The 16717-nt window shown below is 43.4% G+C and overlaps 1 protein-coding gene across 4 annotated transcripts in view; it reads right to left on the reverse strand.

Moving 5' to 3' along the window:
* Nucleotides 1-528: 528 nt before the first annotated feature.
* The window catches only part of Nxpe3 (neurexophilin and PC-esterase domain family member 3), a 51366-nt gene continuing 35177 nt past the window's right edge, over nucleotides 529-16717 (reverse strand). For all 4 annotated transcript variants that reach the window (XM_029470553.2, XM_085832207.1, XM_085832208.1 and 1 more), the window contains exons 4-6: nucleotides 16479-16552; nucleotides 6971-7177; nucleotides 529-2042 (exon numbers count right to left, since the gene is read on the reverse strand). In XM_029470553.2, coding sequence (XP_029326413.1) covers nucleotides 1492-2042; nucleotides 6971-7177; nucleotides 16479-16552 — 832 coding nt within the window. In that variant the 3' untranslated portion in view covers nucleotides 529-1491. The remainder of the gene's footprint in view (nucleotides 2043-6970; nucleotides 7178-16478; nucleotides 16553-16717) is intronic.

The following is a 16717-nucleotide window of genomic DNA, read 5'->3' on the forward strand; positions in this document are numbered from 1 at the left end:
CTAAACACCAAAAACAATTATATTTTATACACTTAAAACAAAATAGTTTATAAACTTAACGGTCCCCAAGAGAAGGAAAGGGATAACTTAAGTCCTTTGCATTAAAAGCCCAAACTATCCATTTCTGAAGGGTGTGTATTTTTCTTGCTTTAGCATCTGTCTTCATTTCCCAAGCAGGCCCAGTGTTTATACAGGTCTGTTCAAAGAAAGCAAAAGTAACTTATAACCTCTCATAATGCAAAAACTACTTATTAGATGATCCTAAATTTAATTTAAAACCACTTAATATTAATAAGACAAAGTCCAATAAAATGACCAATCTTGTAATCTTGGGGGTATCCAGAAATGGGCTAGGAATGTAATTCAGTTGGTAGAGCAACTTCCTAGTGTGCACAAGGCCCTAGGCTTGAACCACAGTCCAAAAAGCCAGAAGGAATAGCAGCTAGCTCAATAGTGGCTCCTTACATGCAAGCATGAGACAGACGATGGGTATGCAGACTTTATGCCCAAGTCAAGAAATACTTGTCATGAGTTTTAATATCTAATTTTATTAACTTCTGATCTGGTTTCACGTCTGATTTCGGCATATATTTCATGACAGCCAAAAAGCAAAGGGAAACAGCTGGAACTGCTGAGGGCAGAAACCCTGACGACTTTCTGAGAGTGAGCAGCATTCTTAACGTAAAAGTCAGTTCTGAAAACCCACAAGCTTCAGGACATAAAAATAAACTTCTATTTACACAGTCGCTTCCAAAAGTGGTTATTCCAGAGTAAGAATTCATCACATAAAACTCAGCTGAATCAAGTAAGAAATAATTCTCCAGTGCCCATACCAATCCAAAGCAGAGCCTGGGTGCTCTTTCATTGAACTTCTTTCGAGATAAAAGCAGGAACTTGATAATATCCTCATATAAAATTCTGACCACACACATTGGCCTTTACAAGTAATTGAGAAAATAAATAAGTCAATAGAAACTCCTGAGATACAACAGTCTTCATTGTGGCCACAGGAACCTCTAGCAAGAATCCCTCTCTATTCCTGAGGAGGGCACATTCATGAAGAATGCCCCTCAAATGCCCTTTATCGAGTAAGTGGCAAACATAGCACTGCCAACCAAATCTATCCCTTCTGTTTACATCAAAGCATCTCTTAACTGGCATCAGCATGGTCATCTTCACCCCCCAGAAGAAGCCAGTTCTTAACCACTCATTAGCATCTTTGGTTACAAGGGCAGTAATACCGTGTGCAGATGCAGTAAGTTAGATCTCTAGGATGGCTAAGTCGAGACGGAAAAATCCTATAGGTAGCTACAAACGCAGCCTACACTGCCTAAGTTCATTACCAGTCATTATGCAAAGGACAGCTCTTTTCTGAAATGGCAAACAAGTTGAGAGTATCCATTTCGCAATGGAGTTGATCACAGATTTTCTATGCTGCAGGTCAATTGGAAAGGTCACTGAACGTGATTGCTCCAGTGTCCTTGAGGACAGCTAGGTCTCCAAGGGGCATACGTAAGATAAGAACATGTCCAGCTGGTTCTTCACGATCACTTCATCTGGATGCAGTTTGTGGGGTAGGTGATGAGCCAAGGTCATCTCCCAGGCATCAACAAGGTAGACTCCGACCCCTGAAAACATCCTCCGAAGGACAGTGTCCAGCTGAAAGTTGTACCAGTCACTGTTGTAAAGGCTCACCTCAGGCCCCAGCTCTTGGGCATTGCCTGTCCGGATGACAACCACTGTCTTAGGACTTCGGTCCAGGAGTTGGACCACTGCCCGCCTGATGTTCCTGAGCCTCCGGATGTAGACTTCCAAGGGGAATGTGCTAAAGTGAGACCATACGGCTATGGCCACCACTGTGTTCTTCCCTCCCACGATCCTGTTCAGTTCATTTGCCACATAATGGAGCTCATTACTGAAGACGCTCGTGAAGCGGATGGGTGGACCATGACAGCGGTATCTGAGCAAGATGTTGTGTTTCTGGTCCACTGCAAGGAAGGGACCAACGTTCTTGGGACTGCCCAAATTGAACTCCACTAAATCTGAAACAAGGAAAAAATATCAAATTCATGAAAACATTCCATCTAAACACGTTCATTCTAAATATCCAAGTGGTTTTGCAAACAGTTTTAAAGATAGAAATATGACAAAGAAGCTCAGGGGGCGTTTAAGAGGAATACCTATTGCCTGTATCCCATTGTGAATCAATGGATCTTTAGTCTAGTGCCATAATTATTCAAATCACGCCAAAGCATCCCATAATAAGCAATATTATCAGTGACAGTCTACACATGTCTTAAGATGATTACCTCCATTAAGCCAAGAAATCTTGCTATTTGCATGGATGACTGAATATTTATTTAAGAGTGCAGTTGGCACTCATATTTTATCCTCCTAACCGATGAGTAGTTTATCTTCTAAGACAGGGTCTGTAACTTCTGTTTTATGAGCACATTTCAGGAACCACACATATCTTTTTGAAAATGCTGCCATTTCATATACCCAGAAGAAATTCCAACTGGTAATAAGAACACATGCTCCACTATGTTCATAGCAGCCTTATTTATAATAGCCAGAAGCTGGAAAGAACCCAGATGCCCCTCAATAGAAGAATGGATACAGAAAAATGTGGTACATTTACATAATGGAGTACTACTCAGCTATTAAAAACAATGGATTTATGAAATTCTTGGACAAATGGATGTATCTGGAGGATATCATCCTTAATGAGGTAACCCAATCATAAAAGAAGTCATTAGATATGCACTCACTGGTAAGTGGATATTAGCCCAGAAACATAGAACACCCAAGATACAATTTGCAAAACACAAGAAAATCAAGAAGAGGGAAGACCAACGGGTGGATACTTCATTCCTCCTTAGAATAGGGAACAAAATACCGACGAAAGGAGTTACAGAGACAAAGTTTGGGGCTAAGACAAAAGGATGGACTATCTAGAGAATACCCCACTCAGGGATACATCCCATAATCAGCCACCAAACCCAGACACTATTGCATATGCCAGCAAGATTTTGCTGAAGGGACCTTGTTATAGCTGTCTCACATGAGGCTACGCCAGTGCCTGGCAAATACAGAAGTGGATGCCTACAGTTATCTATAAGATGGAACACAGGGCCCCCAATGGAGAAGCTAGAGAAAGTACCCAAAGAGCTGAAGGGGTCTGCAACCCTATAGGTGGAACAACAATATGAACTAACCAGTACCCCGAGAGCTCGTGTCTCTAGCTGCATATGTAGCAGAAGATGGCCTAGTCAGCCATCACAGGGAAGAGAGGCCCCTTGGTATTGCAAACTTTATATGCCCCAGTACAGGGGAAACACCAGGGCCAAGAAGTGGGAGTGGGTGGGTAGGGGAACAGGGTCGGGGGGGAGGGTATAGGGGACTTTTGGGATAGCATTTGAAATGTACATAAAGAAAATATCTAATTAAAAAATAAATAAATAAATAAATAAATAAAAGAAAATGCTGCCATTTGCAATAGCATGAATAGGCTCAGAAGGATGCCATGCTAAGTGAGATAAGCTCAGCATAGGAAGAAAAACACACCACAGCCTCTCTTCTGTGTAGTAACTGTTAAGAGTTTAACACTCAAAGAGTAGAAACTCACCAAAAGCTAGGGAGCTTGAGAAGCAAAGGGAGAAGTCAATCAAAGATACCTATGCTAATGAGGAAGGCCCAGGCTGTGAGACCTAGCACCCTGAGCTACACCTCGAGTCACAGCAGAGTGGCCGTGGTTAATAATAACATACTTCAGACTCTCCCAAAGGCATCCCAAACGTTGTCACTGCCAATAAATAAGTATATGAAGTTACAGATATGTAGTTAGCTTAATAAATCATTCTATCCACAGGTCCCAAGGTACCCTCTAAATACATGTACTTATTTATCAATTAAAACAAATTTTTAACCCAAGAATGATAGCATATGTCTGTAATACCAGCACTTGGGAGGCTAAGGCAGGGGAATTACTGAGTTTAAAGCTTCCCAGGGCTACAATGAGAGATCTCACCTCAAAATAGGTAAACAAATAATTTTTTTTAGAAAGTAAAATAATCTAAATTATACTCCTGAATTAAAAAAAAAAAAATCAAGAAAGCAAATTCCTTGTTTTTCTAATAAGAAAAAGAAAAAAAGTGGTTCTGTTTCTTATGACTATTAAGTTTACCCCCATAGTGAAAACCTTACAAGAAAACTTGTCTAACATAAGAAATAACAAAGTTAAGTGTGTGTGTGTGGGGGGGGGTGTGATGGCACATACCCTGAGCCTTGCACCAGTAAGGCAGAGACAGATGTATCACTAGGATCATGAGGCCAGCCTGGTCTACACAGTGAATTCCAGGCTAGCCAGATAATGATAGCATATCTCAGATAAAAGAAAAGAAAGCAAAGTGTGTGTTTGGGGGCAGGAGGGGTCAGCAGCACAAATTAGAAATCTTTTCACTCCCTCCCCTTAAGTTGTGTTTCATGGCCCAGTTCCTACAAAATCCACACTTACCCGGGAAGCTGAGGCAGGAGGATTCCTCACAAGCAGAGGCAGGCTGATATATAAAGCAACCTGCAGGCTAGCAGGAGTACACAGCAAAGCTTGTCTCAAACTAATTGCATAAATACAGACATACAGACAGACATACAGACAGACATGCATACATACACAGTAAATGTTGATAATGCAGTTCTGTTCACACTTCCTTCCAAGTCTACTGTGGTCAGTTCCCTTCCACGGGTACCATAAATCAGCCAAGACTTACAGGCAATTCTGAAAAGGACACATCAGACTAGACTATTCCTATATTCCCGTTAAGGGTTAAGGCGGGCTTCACTCTTTCCTCTCTGGCATGCCAAGCTGCTCCTCTAGACTCTTCCGCTTGACTGACTCACTACTATTTTGCCTCCAAAGTTGAAGTGAATAAAAGTTCACACTATCGTTTACTTTTGATAAAGATCAGGCACCCACACAAGGCTTTATTTTATCAAATGAACATCTGTCTGTCAAGGGTCTTGTGGAAAATGATCAAAACAATCCATGTGATCATTGCTATTAATGGAAATATCAAGCTACGTCATCAGAAATTATGAAGAGGCGACTGCAGAGGCCTGGAAGACCTGCGAGGTCAGCACCAAGGCTTAGCCAGCATCGTGCCACACACTGCTTCCTCCAACAGATTTGTAGTTTAGCCTTCACTAACTAGAACTCAACCATATCTGCTTCCATGAAAAAAAAAAAAAAAAAAAAAAAAGCCAGAACTGACTTTCTACCTTTGGGGGTAAAAAATCGACTTCCTTTTCTTTAAAAAAAAAAAAAAAAGTAAATTAAAGGGCTAGAGAGATGACTCAGCCGTTAAGAGCACTGGCTGCTTGCTCTTCCAGAGGTCCTGAGTTCAATTCCCAGCAACTACATGGTGGCTCACAACTATCTGTAATGGGATCTGATGCCCTCTTCTGGTGTGTCTGAAGACAGCTACAGTGGAGCCATAAATAAAATAAATAAATGTTTAAAAAAATGATTTTTTTTAAAAAAGTAAATTAGAAATGATGAAAAGAGCATCCTAAGCAACTCACACACAAAACAATGAGAGTTTATATTAGAATAAAATAAATAAATAAATAAATAACCTCTTTTTACAGGGCTGGAGGGATGGCTCAATGATAAAAGCACTCACTGCTGTTCCAAAGATCCTTAGTTCAATTCCCAGCACCCACCTGGCAGCTCATGACTGTCCGATGCCATTTTCTGGTGTGCAGACATACAAGCCAAGTATTTGTATACATAAATAAATAGATCTTTTTAAAAATTTATATATATCTATATATGATATATATAGATATATATAGATATATATATCATATATATATAAATATAGATATAAATATATATATTTATATATAATATATATATAATATATAATATTATATATATTATATATAATATATTATATATATAATAAATATATAAAATATATATATATAAAATATATATATATATCCCCACACAGGCTGAGGAGATAGCTCAATCAATCAGTGCTTTCCCTACAAGCACAGAGACCTGAGGCGAATCCCGGAGGCGAATCGGGAAGGCGGCGCACATGCGCATATCCACGGAGCAGGGAGGAGCCGGGGAGGTTGCGTCAGCCAGGTCTCTCAGGCCAGTGAGAGGCTGTCTCACAAAACGAGCTGGACAGAGCCAGAGAACAACACTCAAGGCTGACCTTGGCCTCCATACTCATTCCTTCACACACACCCACTTCCGCCCATACGCATCTACACAAAAACATACAAATAGTTCCCACAACAGCATCTGATCCTTAACAGGTAAGGACACACACTTAGGGAAAGAAGACAGTGCCTCCTGTGGCTGAGTGGTAGGACTCCAACCAGTACTGTCTTACTCTGGATCTGGAGGGTGGATCTCAGAGCTAGGCTAAGAATGCTGGGCCTTGCCCACAGTCTCCAAACAGCAGCCATCTCTTTCTCAGTGAGAGGCCCCAGGGATGCCTTTGCTACAGATACACATTTGGCTGCTTCCTTCCAGTAAACTCCTGTACAGACCTAGAATTGAGCCACATGGAACTGGGAAAGAGACAAGCAGTCGTGGCCGACCAGAAGATTAGCGGTAAAGGACACCTGTGAGGCGGCACGGTGCTGTTCTGCTGTCCACTCTGACACAGAGAAGGAAGCCCTGGGGAGTGCGTGCCTCGTCCAAGGTCAGAGAGAGTCAACAGTGTGAACCTCGTGACAACGACAACATGGTGCCTCCACCAAAGCAAGACTCTGCGGGCACCCAGACGCTGTCTGTCACACATCTCTCAGGGAGACAGGAGACGCTTCTTTACGGAGAGATCGCCTCCTCACCTGACTCCTCTCTTCAGGCTCAAAAAATTGAGTCTGTTCATTCCCAGTACGATTTCCCACATACTGGGGACAGTCATGAAACCAGAAGCAGAGTACCCACCTGGAACAAATGCAGTGAGGTATTCAAACCACTGCCTGATTGTCGAGTCACCGAACAAATACACCATTTTTCCTTGCAAGCATTCCGTAATGTTGTCGGGGTCATTAAAGTGGCGCATCTTGAACCTCCTGGGCCTCCACTGGTTTTTGTAGAAATATCCGGAAGGAAAAATTCCTGAGCCTTGAGATACTTCTAGGTCATCAGTTTCTACAAAGAAAAAGTGGGGAGGGGGAAGGGATCTATCATAAGATTCTGAAATTCATCTCCAAAAACAGATACGAAAATGTTTCCAAAAAAGAAAAAAAAGAGAGAGAGAACTATACCCACATATTTGCTGGCCTGGAAGCTTTAGAGACAGGACTTCCTGTTGTCATAGCTTGAAGAAATCCCAGGCTTTCCCCCCTACATACTAAAATGGGAAGATGAGCAGTGGATGTGGGGGCAGTGGAGGGCACCGAGGACAGCAAAGAACACTTAAGGCATTCCCTCTGTGTACGGGTGTGTTCAGTGAAGTTCAAAATAAAGGAAGGCAAAACCCAAGGAAATGCAAGCAAGCATTTACACAGTGTTATCTCATAACGGAAGCAGTTTTTAATCCCAATGCCTGAAAACCAAATGATAACTTAATCTCACACACACATATATATTATATATGTTATATTTATATGTATGTATATATGATACACACACACATATATATACAAATTTTAATATAGCAATATTAACACAATGCCTTCTGCTCCATTAAATGTTCTAAATACAAATTTTAATTCGGAGAACCACCATTGTCAAATACAGAGAAACCAGTGCCATGTAATGGATGGATGGACCATGTTCCACAAATGGTTCAGGTCTCTAGGAATCAGAGGCAGCACTAAAAAGCATCAGCAACAGTGAACTCACATTGTAGCTCAGCTGCACATTGTAACACCAGCAGAAGAACACCTTTGGAGAGAGGCACTATCTCTCCACCTTTACACCTCCCTTGGGAGATGCCACCCTGGACGTAAATGCACCCTGGTTTCAAATCACATGGTAATAGCTAGTGTGCCTTACAAGTTAACTCTATTCTGGGCTCTGTCTGAGGAGCTCACACACATGATCTGATGTAGGCTCTTGCAACCTCCTTAAAGTTCCTATCAGTGCCCTGGCTGCTCAAAGGAGGCAGCTTAAGCAAGGGCCCTGAGCAGAGGTCATGAAGAGATGCCGTCAGAACCAGAACCCAGCAGTTGAGCCCCACACCCAGCTTCCAATTACCACTTCAAGGCATTTGAAAAGAAACGTGCTCAGAAAGGCCAGCCATTTCTTTCAGCTTTTCCCTGAGGACATAAAACTTATTCCTTTTCTAATAACTCAAATGTGTTGTAATCTCCAAGTAACACCAATCATTTCGCGACATTTCCTTACACACCCCGGGGTTCGGCACCACTCACAATGCAATCATTTCAGTCATCAGTGAAGCCACAATCGGAATGCCAATGCTGTAGCAAATATGATTAGAAAGGCAAATAATAAACATTTATTTGACTTATTCAGGAGTAATTTCCTCGGCTAGAAATAGCAGGGTATACTCGGGAGTTACAGCTCCAAAACTCAGGAGGCTGAGGCAGGAGGATGGCTTGCTCTCAGAAGTTCAAGACCAATTTAGGCACACAGCATGACTCCATGTCAGAAGGATGCCAAAAGAATCCCAGTGAGAAAATAAAACCCCAACATGATGTCAAGTGTTGATTCGCCTCCAGCTCTCAACTCCTTTGTTTCATTATATTATTATTGCATTCAGTGTGTACACATGTGCGCATGCGTGCCACAGAGAGAGTGTATGTGTGTCTGTGTGTGTGTGTCTGTGTGTGTGTCTGTGTGTGTCTGTGTGTGTGTGTCTGTGTGTGTGTGTCTGTGTGTGTGTGTCTGTGTGTGTCTGTGTGTGTGTGTCTGTGTGTGTGTCTGTGTGTGTGTGTGTCTGTGTGTGTGTGTGTGTGTGTCTGTGTGTGTGTGTCTGTGTGTGTGTGTCTGTGTGTGTGTGTATGTGTGTATGTGTCTGTGTGTGTGTCTGTGTGTGTGTGTCTGTGTGTCTCTGTGTGTGTGTGTGTGTGTGTGTGTGTGTGTGTGTGTGTTTTACAGGAGTAGGTTCTCTCCTTCTGCTGTGCAGAAGCCAAGGGATCAAACTCAGGTCATCAGGCTAGACCGTCAGGGCTTTTCCAGCTGAGCTGTCTCGCCTGCCCTCCTTGATTTAATGTATCAAAGCTGCATAGCCAGAGACCTGCAGAGAACGCACCTGGGGCACAAAGAAAATATTTACTGGAGTGAGAATTAAAAGTGATTTTGAAGTTACAATTTTACCCCTGGTAATTTGGCAGATTCAGTTATTTTGTGTCAAATACATGTTAAAAAGAAAAGTATATATCACACAGGAAGCAATTACCATTTCCATGAGAATGTTAATTATATTTACTACCAGAGTTTAGTCAAGCAAAGCAAATCAATTACTGAACCTGACATTCATTCTTTAAATGTAGGATGCTGTTTAGGAGCGAAACGCACGTGCCTCTAGTGCCCCCTTGCGGTCAATTTGTACAAAAGTGTCTCCTGACTCATTTCAAATGATCGGAAGGTGCTTTAAAAGTGTTATTTTGGGGTTTCCCATGTACTACGGGTATTTCCTCCATAGGGGGCACTAATCAATATCTATCCCCCACACACAACAGTCCCAAAGACAAACTAAGATTCGACTCTATCAAAGTTCACCCTGCGCAACCAATGAGTTTACTGGGTCTACTTAAAGACCGTGGATGAGGGGTTACTGACAGGAGTGTGTGTGACCCTGAGGCACCACACTGGAATGTCTTCACCCAGCGACAGGAACTGGCTTCCCAGTAGCAACCGATGGAGTCCAGTTGTTCTCATCGTCTTCCCCAGCCTACGTACTCTAGCCCCACCAGAGACCCCAAAGGTCACTGGCAGCTAAGGCAAATGGCAAAGAGAACTAGCTGGTGGCTCAGGTGAGTTTCCAAAGACGCTCCCAATCAATCCCTCCTCCTGTGAGAGAATGCCAACAAACTCGGCTGCAGTGACCTTATGCAAACATATGATGATGGTAATTTCTTGGGGTGGGGGGAACAGCGCCATACAACTCTACATCATCCAGTACCCTAATGAGGGTTATGTGGACCAAAAACAGAACAAAAATAAGAGGGATCAAGGCTGAGAAATTTTCCTCAATAACCTATAAAGATGAAAGGATGGCAGCGATACCATGAGAATTAAGGGCAGAAATTTGGGTACCATCTCATCAAGATAAGCAAGTTCCTGCATAAAGGAATGAGTTCAATTTGCAACAAGGGTGGGATCCATCAAAGACCCTGCGTCATTTAGCTGTGAGTGTGTAGGGACCACAGCACAGAGCCTAGTAACGATTCATCAGTCATTCTAACACTGGGGACATCTGCCCTCCACCAGACTCTTGCCTTTGATAAGCAGGTCTACTCTGACTAAAAACAGTTTCTTGCTTTTGACTAAAATGACAGCATTTGAGTGTTGGTAGCAGGGCAGTCTCGGGCCATACACTGCATTCTAAATATGGGGAAATGAATTAGCTTATATATAAGTAGTAAAACTTGTAGGAAAGAAAGCTTCAAAATATAGAAGTCATAGAAAAACAAGAAAGGGGCAAAGGTTATGAATTCTTTCACATCGGTCTAAAACTCTTCCCTGACGATGTCATTCGGAGTCTGGTACAAAGTGATTATGTGCTGTTGCCCTGTTTAGATGTGTGTGTGTGTGTGTGTGTGTGTCTGTGTCTGTGTCTGTGTGTCTGTGTCTGTGTGTGTGAGCACGAGTGTGTGTGTGTGTCTGTGTGTGAACATGAGTGTGTGTGTATGTGTCTGTGTGTGTGTGTGAGCACGAGTGTGTGTGTGTGTGTCTGTGTGTGAGCATGAGTGTGTGTGTCTGTGTGTGAGCATGAGTGTGTGTGTCTGTGTGTCTGTGTCTGTGTGTGAGCATGAGTGTGTGTGTGTGTGTGTGCTGTGCATGCTCATTCACACTGATCTCTTAAGGCTGGGGTGGGGAGGATACAAAGTGAGCCTATGACATCTTATGGAGTCAGAAAGAAAGGAAGTGCTTGATAAGAGATGAGCATAGCAGCGATTAAAACAATGAATTTGTGAAATTCCTAGGCAAATGGATGGATCTGGAGGGCATCATCCTGAGTGAGGTAACCCAGTCACAAAAGAACACACATGATATGTACTCACTGATAAGTGGATATTAGCGAGGAAGCTCAGAATACCCAAGATACAATTCACAACCCACATGAAGCTCAAGAAGAAGGAAGACCAAAGTGTGGATTCTTCTTAGAATGATGAACACAATACCCATAGAAGGAGTTACAGAAACAAAGTTCGGAGTTGAGACAGGAGGAAGGACCATCCAGAGACTGCCCCACCAAGGGATCCATCCCATATACAACCACCAAACCCAGACACTACTGCAGATGCCAACAAGAGCTTGCTGATAGGAGCCTGATATAGCTGTCTCCTGAGAGGATCTGCCAGTGCCTGACAAATACAGAAGTGGATACTCACAGCTATTCATTGAACTGAGCACAGGGTCCCCAATGGAGGAGCTAGAGAAAGGACCCAAGGAGCTGAAGGGGTTTTCAGCCCCCTAGGAGGCACAACAATAAGAACTAACCAGTACCCCCAGAGCTCCCTGGGACTAAATCACCAATCAAAACACACGGAGAGACTCATGGCTCTAGCTGCATATGTAACAGAGGATGGCCTAGTAGGACATCAATGGGAGGAGAGACCCTTGGTCATGTGAAGGTTCTATGCCCCAGTATAGGGAAATGCCAGGGCCAGGAAGCAGGAGTGGGTGAGTTGGGGAGCAGGGGGAGGGGGGGAGTTTTCAGAGGGTGTCTTAGTCAGGGTTTCTATTCCTGCACAAACATGATGACCAAGAAGCAAGTTGGGGAGGAAAGGGTTTATTCAGCTTACACTTCCATGCTGCTGTTCATCACCAAAGGAAGTCAGGACTGGAACTCAAGCAGGTCACGGGGCAGGAGCTGATACAGAGGCCATGGAGAAATGTTCTTTACTGGCTTGCCTCCCTTGACTTGCTCAGCTTGCTTTCTTATAGAACCCAAGACTATGAGCCCAGAGATGGTCTCACCCACAAGGGGCCTTTCCCCCTTGATCTCTAATTGAGAAAATGCCTTACAGTTGGATCTCATGGAGGCATTTCCTCAACTGAAGCTCCTTTCTCTGTGATAACTCCAGCTGTGTCAAGTTGACACAAAACTAGCCAGTACAGAGGGGAAACCAGGAAAGGGGATAACATCTAAAATGTAAATAAAGAAACATCTAATAAAAAAAGGTAATTAAAAGAGAGGGAGGGAGGGAGAGAGAGAGAGAGAAGCATAGATCAAAGGGATGAGGAACAATGGCACAGGCTGGAAATCCTGGCGGCAGCGGGGAGGCGGAGGCAGGCAAATTTCATATTTGAGGCCAGTGTGGGTTTACAGAAACCAAACCGAAAAGGTTTTCAATTGTCAAATTAGGAACAATTTTTGGCACATACATATACACACAGAGAGAGAAATAGTGACTGAGTTTAACTGAGTCTTATCTTAAAAACAAAGTAGCTGAGCACAGTGATGCACACCTTTGGTCTCAGCACTTTCTGTGAGTCTGAGTCCAGCCTCTTCTACATATCAAGTTCCATGAAAGCCAGGGCTACATAATAAAACTCTGTCTCAAAGAAAGGAAGGGAGGGAGGGAGGGAGGGAGGGAGGAAGGGAGGAAGGAAGGAAGGAAGGAAGGAAGGAAGGAAGGAAGGAAGGAAGGAAGGAAGGCAGGCAGGAAGGCAGGAAGGCAATTAAATTACAAACAAATATAATGGCAAGTACACAGTGCTGTAGACAGGAAAAAGGATTATCCTTCTTCACACCAGCGTTCCAATCAACACATCTCGAAAGGAATGTCATAGAAACCATTGCTACAGTTAAATCCAACAGAAGCTGACGTGAACAGGTGTGGTGATTTGAATATGCTTGGCCCAGGGAGTGGCACTATTAGGAGGTGTGGCCTTGTTGGAGGAAGTGTGGGCTTGAAGCCCCTCCTCCTGCTTCCTGGAAGCCAGTCTGCTCCTGGCTTCCTTTAGATGAAGATGTAGAACTCTCAGTTCCTCCTGTGCCATGCCTGTGCCGTGCTTCCACCTTGATGATAACAGACTGAACCTCTGAACCTGCAAGCCAGCCCCAGTTAACTGGTTTTCCTTTATAAGAGTTGCCTCCGTCATGGTGTCTCTTCACAGCAATGGAAATTCTAACTAAGACAGTAGGGAAAAGTTTAAGTAGAAACAGAATGTTCGCATAGAAAGAAAAACAGAGACTCTCAATAGGGTCTTACAGTGCCACCTCTGGACGTTGTGGACCAATGGGAAGGTCTCTCTCAGTCTGAGCTCCTTGGATACACAAAGCAATTTTTTTCCTAATTATATACCTGCTACAGTATGACTTTCTTACTCAAAGCCAGACTAGCCTGTACCTGGTAATTCTGAGTTTCTTTCTCCCACCACCAACAACAACAACAAAAAAAAACTTCCCCTGCTAATTTAATCTGTCTTCTCTCTACCCAAAATCGTACATCACAAACCCATACCACTTTCTGGCTGACCTGGAACCTGTTGATTAGAGGCAAACTATAAAACCTCTGCCTGATTGGCTTCAGAATAAAGTAAATGGGACACGTGGGTAGATATGAAGCAATGCAGCCATGAGCCCCTCAGTACTGAAGCCGAGCTACGTTTGACTGGATCCTGAAATCTTTGTGCATGTTCTGTCCACACTGGATAAGGAATCTCCCATTATTAAAATTTTGAAGAATGGGGGGAGAGGGGGAGATCTGGAAAGATAGCTCAATGGTTAAAGAGTACTGGCTGCTCTTCCAGAAGTCCTTAAGTTCAATTCCCAGTAACCACCTGGTGGCTCACAACCATCTGGAATGGGATCCGATGTCCTCTTCTGGCTTGCAGGTGTACACGGAAACAGAGTACTCATATGCATAAAGCAAACAAATCTATGAAACAAGCAAAACAACTGATTGTCAAGAATGGGGCTGGGTGTTGGTGGTCAACGCTTTTAATCCCACCCCTCGGGCAGCAAAGACAGGTGGATCTCTGAGTTCAAGGACAGCCTGGTCTACAGAGCAAGTTCTAGGACAGCCAGGGCTATACAGAGAAGGCCTATCTCAAACCTCCCTTCCCCCCCCCCCCAATTTTTTTGAAGAACAAAAAGCTCCTCCTAGTAATCACCCTACAGACACCTGGGAACACACGCACCAGGCCGGCTTGGAAGGAGAGAAGGATGGGTTCATTTGTAAGTAAGCGTTTGAAGTGCGGTGTTCCTGAGAAATACCACGTGCACTACACACACACCCCTACAACTGGCAAGCCATCCGGCTCAAGCAGGAAGCACACTCATCAGGAGACTAAGGCTTCTCACATCTGCCAGTGGAAGCCGGACTGCATATGGTTTACGAATTTTATCTATATCATATAATTTCTTCATGAATTCTGAACTAGATGCCAGTGTTTTAAAACATATAACTATCACATTTTAAAACTCAGATCCTTTGGGGGGTGGGGGGAACAAAACAAAACCAAAACAAACAAGCAAAAAGCCTTAAGATGCAGTGAAGAAAATCTACGGGTGTGGCCGCAGTGGGTTTGTTTGTCAGGAAACGAAGGACCACACTGCCCCCTTGAGGTCGTCCTGGCTCTTGGATTCTTTCTGCACAGCTTACATCTATCTAATAGCCTTCCACTGGGTGCATGAGTATACTACACCCAGTTCCTGTGGCAAAGAGGATGGCAATTTATGCAGTGTGGGAGACAGTTGCTCTCAATAACAACAAAGCTCTCTCTCCCACCCACACAGTGTCTCCTAGCTCTCTAAATTTACTACAGCCAAAGGCTCTGCACTCCTCCGAGTTTCGCTCTATGGTTTTGGTGCTTTGAGACAGAGTCTCACTCTGTAGCCAAGGCTAGCCTGCAAGTCATGCTTATAGTGCAGGCTAGCCTTGAACTCAAAGCAGTTCCCCTCCCTCATCCTCCCAAGAAGGGCAGATGTAAGCCGATGCTCCCAGCTTACTCTTCTGTCAGTACCTGAGCCAGTAGATCAGAACCACATCAACTTGTGATTTGTTTGTGCTTGTGTGTCAGTGCTCACCACAGACTGAGCCCTCGGCCATGGGCATGCTAAAATTGGACACTAACCTACTGAGTCAGAAGCCCACTCTCTACTCAAGTGCTTAACACTTTCCAAGACAATCTACATACATGTCATGATTATCCATAGAACACCGCCCGTCAACAGAACTTTTTATATACTGCCGAATATGATGAAGTTGCTCTGTGTGTGATTCTAAAAGCTGAGGGTGGTGGGTTTTGTTCTTAATTTCAAGTCATTTCTGGTTTTTTGTTTTGTGGGTTTTGTGGGTTTTTTGTGTGTGTCTGTGTTTTTTTGTTGTTGTTTTTTGTTTGTTTGTTTGTTTGGGTTTTTTTGTTTGTTTTTTTGAGACAGGGTTTCTCTGTATAGTCCTGGCTGTCCTGGAACTCACTTTGTAGACCAGGCTGGCCTCGAACTCAGAAATCCGCCTGCCTCTGCCTCCCAAGTGATGGGATTAAAGGTGTGCGCCACCACCACCCCGCTCATTTCTATTTTAATAGCCACAAAAGACTAGGAGTTTCCACAATGGATAACACAGCTCTAGAACAGTGGTTCTCAACCTTCCTAATGCGGTGACCCTCATGTTCTGGTGAGCTCAAACCATACCCTTATCTCATTGCTACTTCACAACTGTAATTTTGCTACTTTGTGAATCATAATGTAAATATCTGGGTTTTTCAATGGCCTTGGACAAAACCCCTGTGAAAGTCATTTGGCCCCCAAAGGGGTCGAGACCCACAGGTTGAGAGCCACTATTCTAGGGACTGACTCCTGAAGAGACAAATATAGAGTGTTTAATGGAAGCAAAAGAAGAGAGCTTTCACATTAGCATACATAGCAAAACCCAGAATTAAGGACACACGCTCTAGCTGATTTTTTTTTAATTAAGCTTTTAATAGTTCCAGATTATACTCAGAAGTACCCATGGCACATGAATGGGTTTTATATATATATATATATATATATATATATATATATATATATATTGTACAACAATCCCCTTAACAAAAATGCAACATTGGGCATGTCCAGTCCATTGGGCTGGAGAGATGACTCAGCAGTTAAGAGGCCTTGCTGCTCCTGCAGGGACAAAGACAGGGTTCCTAGCAGCCACATAGCTGACAGCCCAGCTCCAGGAGATCTGGCAGGCTTGCTACTTACCTGCCTCCTGAGGGAACTGCATCCCTGTTCGTACACATGCAGAACGTGCAGGGGAAACACTCGGGACACAAGGACTTTATTAAAGAAAGGGGAAATGACATCAAGCTCGTTTGTCTTTACCTTTCATTCGCCTGGAAATCACAGTCACCCAGTCAGGCCCACTGGAGTTGATTGGCATCTTGATATTCACACCACTTTAGAAGGAATTAAAAAAAAAAAAAGCACATGCTTAGACTGAGATTCAGGGACATTTGTCAGCAGTTGTGTGTCTTTACCTGTAAGTGAAAAACTACATATGCTTTCACCGAACATTACCCAACATGACTAATAGTTAATAAACTATGGCTCTTGAGTGAAGT

Source organism: Mus caroli, unplaced genomic scaffold (assembly GCF_978045245.1).
Source record: "Mus caroli unplaced genomic scaffold, Mus_caroli_1 scaffold_17, whole genome shotgun sequence".
In the NCBI taxonomy this organism is placed as follows: domain Eukaryota; kingdom Metazoa; phylum Chordata; class Mammalia; order Rodentia; family Muridae; genus Mus; species Mus caroli.